This window comes from Ailuropoda melanoleuca, unplaced genomic scaffold, assembly GCF_002007445.2.
Source record: "Ailuropoda melanoleuca isolate Jingjing unplaced genomic scaffold, ASM200744v2 unplaced-scaffold2128, whole genome shotgun sequence".
Classification (NCBI taxonomy): Eukaryota; Metazoa; Chordata; class Mammalia; order Carnivora; family Ursidae; genus Ailuropoda; species Ailuropoda melanoleuca.
In genome coordinates, this window is record NW_023190815.1 from 1 (window position 1) to 8181 (window position 8181).

The following is an 8181-nucleotide window of genomic DNA, read 5'->3' on the forward strand; positions in this document are numbered from 1 at the left end:
GCTTGTGTTCCCTCTCTCGCTGGCTCTATCTCTGTCGAATAAATAAATAAAATCTTTAAAAAAAAAAAAACACAATTGAGGGGGTCCATGAGCTTGAACAGGGGAAAAAGTACCTCTTCATTTTTTAAAAATTCTAACTGAAATTTAGCATTCCCTTATAAATGTAGGCAAAAACCACAATAGCAGTAGCTGTGATTTCATCACCAACAGAAATCACAGCACATTAGATTTGCAGATATCTCAAAATGTTAGTCATCTCAACTTCAATATTACTGGTAGACCTTCCTATTTATTTCCCATCACTGTGAGATATTACTATTTAATTCATTAATAGGAAATCACATATATGTCCACATCCCAATGGTTAATATTTACTTAACTGTATACTTTTAAATTAAATTTATTTAGTTAGCTGAACAAAGTTAAATTAAAATTTTAAACTTTTGATAGCCATTTCAATGTGATTTGTTTCCTTTGTAATCCCATTATTTTATTTCATGCATTTAAACACATTGTTCTGAGATGGGGTCCTTGGCACCAAAAAGTTTTAAGAACCTCTGGCCTATGGGAAAATAGTGCTTCAGGACCAAGGACAGCACTATCCAGGCAGGACGTCCCCAACTGCTTAGCACCCCTCCTTAGGTGGCAGACATCCCTTCCTAACCTGGTCCTTTGAGATAAAGGCCATGGAACAGGTGGCATCCCTTGCCGTGTTGCCTTTAGCCAAGCCAGCCTCTCCCCAGCTTCCCTTACCTGTCCTGCCAGCATCTCATACAGCAGAACCCCAAAGGACCACCAATCCACAGACTTCCCATAGGGCTGGTAGGCAATGATCTGGTGAGAAAGGACGGAAGTCAAAGAATCATGGTTTGTGCTTTAAGAAGCCTAAGTCCCCTTCTGACTTCACCCTCTGGGAACCCAACCCACTTTAAGTGTTTTCAATACAAACTCTTCCCACTCATACCACTTAGGCCAGAGCTCCATATTTTTGGAAAATTCAGAAACAAAATTTACCTACGTAGAACATTCCTTTGGTCCCCAAAATAAAGACTATCTAAGGACCAAGTCAGAAGTTCCACCCAGCTAGAGTATTTAGGCAACCGGACCCCCTGCATAAGGAGAGGGTGCATAGGGGCTAAATTTCAGAGACCAGAGAGTCTTAAACCTGGATGCATTTAAGATTCATCTAGGAGGCTGTTCTAGCCCTTAGAATTCCAGCCTCAAGAGGTCAGAGTCAGAGTCAGCAACATGTGTGTGTTTTTCAAAATCTCCCCGGGTGAGTCTGATCCCAGCCATGTTTTGAAACCACAACATTGATTTCCTGGGCATTAGCACTGAATCACTCTGAAAGACTAAGAAGCGCACCACCACCACCACCTCCGACTTAACCGAGAAAAGTCAGGACCCTCCATCTACTTATATACAGTCAGATCATTAGCTCCACCTCCTTAACAAACTCAGAGTATCCTCCCCCTTCCTAAAATATTCAGGAGACAGCCTCCACAGGCCCAGTGTTCCGGGGGCACGGGCCCCACCCACTCAGTACACTGGGAGTTGTCTCCGCCTTCTAGAATAGTCCTGCAACAGGTCCTGCTCTCAGAATTCTCGGGAGCCGAGCAGTGCCGCTCTTTTAGAACTCCCCCCACCTCCGCCCGCTTCGCCAGCTCAGAGACCCCGCCCTATCCACTCGTACTGCAGAGCGCAGGCCTCTCCGCGCTGCTTGCTGCTGGACGGCCCACGACTCGACTCGTGCAAAGACCCCAGGGTCAGGACCCCCCACACTCTGACCCCCCGCGAAGTTGCAGGGCACCAAGAGCAGCACAGGGAAGCTTACCTCAGGGGCTATGTAGTCTGGGGTCCCGCAGAAGGTGCGGGTCGTGGTCCCGGGGAAGACGTTCTCCTTACACATGCCGAAGTCCGTGATTTTGATGTGTCCTTCTGCGTCCAGCATCACGTTGTCTAGTTTCAGGTCCCTGGGGTTGGGGGGGAGGCAAGGGCAGAGTTCCAACGGCTGGCGCAGCAAGGTTTAGTTTTTTGTTTGCTTGTTTTCTTTTAAAGTAAGCTCTACACCCCACGTGGGGCTGGAACTCACGACCCCGAGATCACCAGTCGCTCGCTCTACACGCTGGGCCAGCCAGGTGCCCCTGGAGAGGCGGGTTTGATCCCTTTCCCTCCAGGGGCCTGACGGCCTCCAGGGAAAGGCCCAGACCGCTCACCGGTAGATGATGCCCTGATTGTGAAGGAAGAAGAGGCCGATGGCGATTTCCGCTGCGTAGAACCTGGAGAAGGGGGTGGGGCGTCAGAGGTCAAAGGCTGGGGCCCCCTCCCCCCACCCCTCCTCTCTCGGCCGAGACTCACGCTGCATGGGGCTCCTTAAACTTGCCCAACTGCTGGATGTGGTACATCAGGTCGCCCCCCGTGACATACTCCATCACAAAATACAGGCGATCCTGGAGGGGGCGGGGGGGGCTTAGAAGAGGGGACACGCTGACCAGAGGGCAGGACGCGTCCATTCCCGCGACTCCAGACAAACTTGGAAGGTTCCGGATCCACAGTCAGAAACCCAGAGCAGCGGGGAGGTCCCGAGGACTCTAAGCCAGCCGCCGCAGAATCTCCACCCGCCCTGTCCCCTGCTGCTCCGAACTGGTCCGCCCTCTGCGAATGGATGACTGAGGCCCACCATTCCCTGGAAACCCCAGGGACACCGCCACCTCTTCCCACACCTCCTCACGCAAACGCAACCTTGACCACCTGTTAAGAACCAGAGGTGTTTCGGGCCTCACTGGCAATGGCAATAACTTTGCCTTACGTCCTGGCTACGTTTATCCAGAGCTTTTGGAAGGAGTCATGCCCTCTCAAACCTCTGGCGGTCCTCACGCCTTGTCCCGTCCCACGATCTGGGGGACACGCCCCGTGTCTGACCAGACCTTCTCTCAGAATCCAAGAGTGACGGCTTCGTTGGTTGGAGCCCAGCGGTTGGCAGGCCACTCGGAAGCCGTTCTCCTCCCCGCACTCCCTTTACTCAAAACTCCTTCGCTCAGAACACACCGCACTCAAGACCCCGCTGGCTCAGGCCACGCCCAACAGGCTCCCATCCCGCCGGCCACTCCCAGTCCGCGCGGAAGGTTATTTTCCCTCGCCACAATCACAGCTTCCCAGAGCAGATACCTGACCTGAGCCAGCCTCTGCACCCCCTTCCTCACCGGGGTCTGGAAGGTCGAATGCAGCTGGGTGAGAAAGTGGGGCCGGCCGCCCGGGCCTCGGCCCCCCAGGGCCAGCACTCGCTTCTCCACCAGGGTGCAGTCCACGTCGTCATCCTGAACAATCACGTCTTTCTTCAGGATCTTGATGGCGTAGAGCTCATCGGAGCCCCTGCGCTCAGCCAGCATCACCTAGAGACAGAGGCCCAGAAGGCCCAGTCCATCTTGGGAAGGAACCCAGAGACGCAGGTCCCTGCCCCTCCCCTTCAGGGACATGGAGAAAGGGAATCCCAGGTCCTCCCTCTCTCTCTCAGGGGACCAGGTGCCCTGATTTTGCTGAGCACTCCCTCAGGGAAAGCACCTGAATCTTTATGCCTGTCGTCTCAGGGGCACTCAAGGGTCCCCTAGAGACCTCTTTGGGGACTCAGCTGCCTAGTGTCCCTCCCCATGTACCTCTTCCCTAAAGACCAGGAATCTGATCTCCCCCCAGACACCCTCCCCTTTCCCCCCCAGACCCCCAGGAATCCAACCTTCCCAAAACTGCCTTTTCCTAGAACCATGAGGAAGCTGAAGTCAGAGATGTGCAGACGTCCAGGGCTTGTCCCAAAGAAACAGCGCTTGGAGTCGGTGGGACTGGGGGATGGGGAAGGGATGGGAGACGAAGAGGGACCCATCCGCACCCGCTGTGAGAAAGGGGAGAGACCCAGAGGCAGTCAGACCCCAGACTGGGATAAGGAGATGCCCCCAAGAGAGACAGCATCCAAGAATGAAAGGGATGGGGAGAGACAGAGAGAAAAAGAAAGTTGCCTCTGTCCCCCTACCTCTTGGCTTAAGAACTTACACTGATTTTCCACAGCCTCGAGGGCTGATCATTTAACTAACACTCAGATTACTATATGCCATTAGATAACCCTGTTATCACCCCCCCATTTTATTTTTTATTTTTAAGTAATCTCTACACCCAACGTGAGGCTTGAACTCATGACCCCAAGATCAGGAGTCTGACGCTCCACCGACTGAGCCAGCTGGGTGCCCCCACGCCACTCCCATTTTCGAGAAGAGGAAATTGGCACAGAGACATTAAATAACTTGCCCAAAGTCACACAGCAGATTAAAAAGCAGAGCCAGAAATCAAAACCCATTAAAGCCGGAGACTGTGTCTCCCTCCTTTTTTGTGTCTTCAGCATCGCCCAGCACAGAGGGTGTTGAACGGAGGAAGGTCAGTGCTGAGCGGATTTCCTGCTGTTCAACCTTCAAAGCACACCCAGAGTCTGAACACCTTTACCACCATTGCTTCCTGCTCCTCCCACCTGAGTCTCCACAGGGCCTCCTCCCCTCTTCCCCTCTGCCTCCGTCTTATTCTCTACACAGAGCACTTGTCCTGTTCTGACCTAAACCACTTCAGGCCACCTTGGATGCGCCCACGTCCCCACTCCATCTCACCCAGTTTAAAAGCTAAAATCCTTCCAGTGAATGCCAAGTCACACCCCTTCCCTCGCTGACTTAATTTCCTACCTTTTCCCCACCCTCTCCCCTCTTCAGCCCCATTGTCCTCCTTGCTGTGCTACAGACACTCCCGGCCTGCTTCCACCACAGGGCCTTTGCACCTGCTCTCCCCTCCGCCTAGAAGGTTTTCTGTCCTTCAGCCTGGAAATCTGGTCTCCCTCTCCAGCGCCTGGAGAATCCTGCACTTCCTCCTGGACTCACCCCCCCCAGGAGCTTTCCCTGGCTCTCCCGGGTTGTTCCAGCTTCCAGTACTTCCAGTGCCTGAGGCTACTACCTCCATTTTCAAACACATTCCTTCTGGGCAGATGTCTCTATCTGTAACTGTCTCCACTTTGAAATTGAAGCTCCCCAGGGAATGGACTGATTCTACTCCCAGAACAGGGGCTGGTTTATGTGACACCTCAGGAAATAGGTGTTGAGTGAGCGAGAAGACGAGAAGATGAATGGAGGAGAGAAGGCCACAGTGATAAATAGAAAAACTCAAGGATCCGTTCAGGTGTCACCTCCTTTGGGGAGTCTCTCTCTGGCCCCCTCCGCCCTCCCCCCTCCCCCAGGGCTGGCTTATTGCCTCCTCTAGGCTTCTCGGTGCCCTGGGCTACCTCTGATATAGTACATCATCATGGAATTTAAGTATCCGTCACTGTGTCCCGACCTGGGGGACTTAAGGGTCAGGTTCACCTCTGGGGTGCTAGGTTTACTCAGCAAGCACAAGCCCGGCCGCCAAGTCTGTGCGCAGCCCATGTGTGTGGAAACGAAAACAGGTATCAGGGGAGGGAGACGTGGGGAGAGACATGCAGACCACAGGACTGAAACTGTCTCTGTTCCAGGCCTGAGCTCTACTCACCTCATACAGTTCCAGTGGGTAGTTACAGGCCTGGGGGAGAAGAAAGCCAGAGTCAGAGCCCCTAGGGAGGGAGGACCTTGCCCTAGAGCAGAGGGTGAGGACTCCAAACCCCCAAGCCATGGGAATGGATAGGAACTCTAATTCCCATCACACCCTGGGGCAGGAGTCCCCTAGAAAAGCAGAGGAAGGAGCCCCAGGATCTTCTGGGAATTGTAGTCCCAGGACCCATGGGCAACCAGCCGCTCTGAACGGTGAACCGCAGGGCTGGACTCCCCCCGGGGGAAGCGGGGCCTGAGTACCTCAAATTTCTGGAGGAGGCTGCAGTTGTCAGCGTCAGCCACCGGCACATTGTAATACTCGCCCTCCTCCTGGTTCAGTAACTTGTACCTGACATGCAGACGGAGACCAGGGCGGGGCAGGAGGCGGGGTGGGGGTGCCCCCGAGGGAGAGGCAGAGGGATCAGAGGCGGGAAAGAGACACAGAAAGAAAGACACAGAGATGGAGAGAGAAGGAGTGAGATAAGGAGAGAGGGACAGAGTGGGGGGACACAGGGGGAGAGAGGGCCAGGGGCCGGGGGCGAGAGAAGCGCAGGGAGGCAGGATGCTGGTGGTCCGGAGGAGTGAGACCACACACAGACGGAGACGGAGAGGCCAAGGCACAGCCTCCACCCCTGCCCGGCCCTCACCAGCCGTCCACCGGCGCCTTGAGCAGCTCCGAGACACCGAAGGACATGGCACCCATGAAATCATTGCGGGAAGTCCGGTCCCAGTCCCACACCTCCACGCTGAGCCGGCGCTCCACGTCCCCCGGCTTCAAGTTGCTGCGGGAAGGGTGGGGCGGAGTGAGGGTCCAGCTCCCCACTCGCCCGGCTCCCCCATCCTTGGTGCTGGAGGAAGAGAGGCAAGCCCTTCTGGGGTGAGCTGGGGTCTGTTACTGCTCCCTAAAGTGTCCTGTCATCTCTGATCCTCCCGAAGGGGGTCTTTCCCAATATCGGGACCTTGAGTACATCTAGACAGCTCGCAGTCTCTCTCCCTTCCTCCCATATTCTTGGCTCCTTTCCATCCCTGAGTCCTGTCCTTTCTCTCCAGATCTCTCTCCTATCTGAATCTCTTTGCCCGCTCCTTCCTCTGGGTCTCTGTCCTTCTGTCTTTCAGTTAATTGGCTTCTCTTTCTCTTCCTGCCACCCACCCACCACCCCTCTGCTTACACCCCACCTCCCTGCATTCTGTCTGTGTGTCTCTTTGGGTTTGTGTCTCTTCTGAACACCCTCCATCTCTGTCTCACTCTAAAGTAGTGGGCTTTGATGGAGATTAAATGCACGGATATTTCTCCCTTGGCTTCTGTAATTCCATCCTTCTCTCTCAGTCATTCCATTCCCTCTCCCACCGCCTTTCTCTGCCCTTTTCTTTGGTTCCCTCTATTCTAACACCTCCCACCGTCTGCTCTCCGGGGTCCTGTGGGCCACAGAGACCCTCAGATCATTCTCTGACAGCCATCACAGCATCCCCTGCACTGAGGCTCACAACACAAAGGTCTCGTTCCACACAGGGTTTAGTGTGGCTTTCACTGTTCGGGTCTTCTGTTTCGTCAAGTTCCGAGGGTCTGGGATGAGCTTCAGCTTCACATAGGGATCAGACAGACCATTGGGATCCATCGGGATGAGGTTACGGGCCTCGCCAACTGAGAGGAGTGAAGGAGGGTATACCAGGTTAGAGATCCAGGAAGAGGCCCCTAAGTCTCCCCCAGTGGGCAATCAAAAACCCAAGCTCTCAGCCTTTCTCACGACCCAGGTGTCTTTGGTCCCTTACCTCTCCAGCACCTGGAAGACAGGACCTAAAGCCCTTTCTCCAGCCAGTGACCCAGAAATCAGACCCAGAGCCCTCTCCCCACTGAGGACCCCGGAGTGAGAACCCAGGCCATATCACCAACAGTAATCCCTAGCCTCCCTCCCAATTAGGTTTTCTCTTCTCCTTCCCTCTCAAGGAACTTGATTTAGAATGGCCAGTAAGAGGGGCTGAAATGGGGCACCTGGGTGGTTCAGTCCGTTAGGCATCTGCCTTTGGCTCAGGTCATGATCCCTGGGTCCTGGGATCGAGCCCTACATCCAGCTCCCTGCTCAGTAGGGAGTCTGCTTCTCCCTCTCTCTTTGCCCTTTTCCCTGCTCGTGTGCTCTCTTTCTCACTCCCTCTCAAATAAATAGATAATTTTTTAAAGATTTTATTTATTTATTTGAGGGGCGCCTGGGTGGCTCAGATGGTTAAGCGTCTGCCTTCGGCTCAGGTCCTGATCTCCAGGTCTTGGGACAGAGCCCCGCATCAGGTTCCCAGCTCAGCAAGGAGTCTGCTTCTCCCTCTCCCTCTGCCTCTCCCCCTGCTTGTGCCCTTTCTGTCTCTGAAATGAATAAAATAAAATCTTTTAAAAAATAATTAAAAACAAGATTTTATTTATTTGTTGGGGGGGGGGGGAAGCAGACTCCCGGCAGAGCAGGGAGCCCCATGCGGGACTCGATGCCAGGACGCTGAAATAATGACCTGAGCCAAAGGCAGACGCTTAGCCGTTTAGCCGACTGAGCCACCCAGGTGCCCCAATAGACAAAATCTTAAAAAAAAAAAAAAAAAAAAAAAAAGGCGC

The 8181-nt window shown here is 53.8% G+C and overlaps 1 protein-coding gene across 1 annotated transcript; it reads right to left on the reverse strand.

Annotated features, from left to right (window-relative positions):
• Window positions 1–24: 24 nt before the first annotated feature.
• On the reverse strand, window positions 25–7303 carry LOC117797988 (protein kinase C gamma type-like; the record flags this gene model as incomplete). The annotated part of the gene is made up of 10 exons (XM_034650415.1): window positions 25–834; window positions 1835–1973; window positions 2217–2279; window positions 2359–2450; window positions 3204–3392; window positions 3731–3883; window positions 5551–5580; window positions 5850–5937; window positions 6236–6370; window positions 7074–7303. Coding segments are annotated over 10 exons (1458 nt in total), but the record flags the coding sequence as incomplete, so codon positions are not given.
• Window positions 7304–8181: the final 878 nt, after the last annotated feature.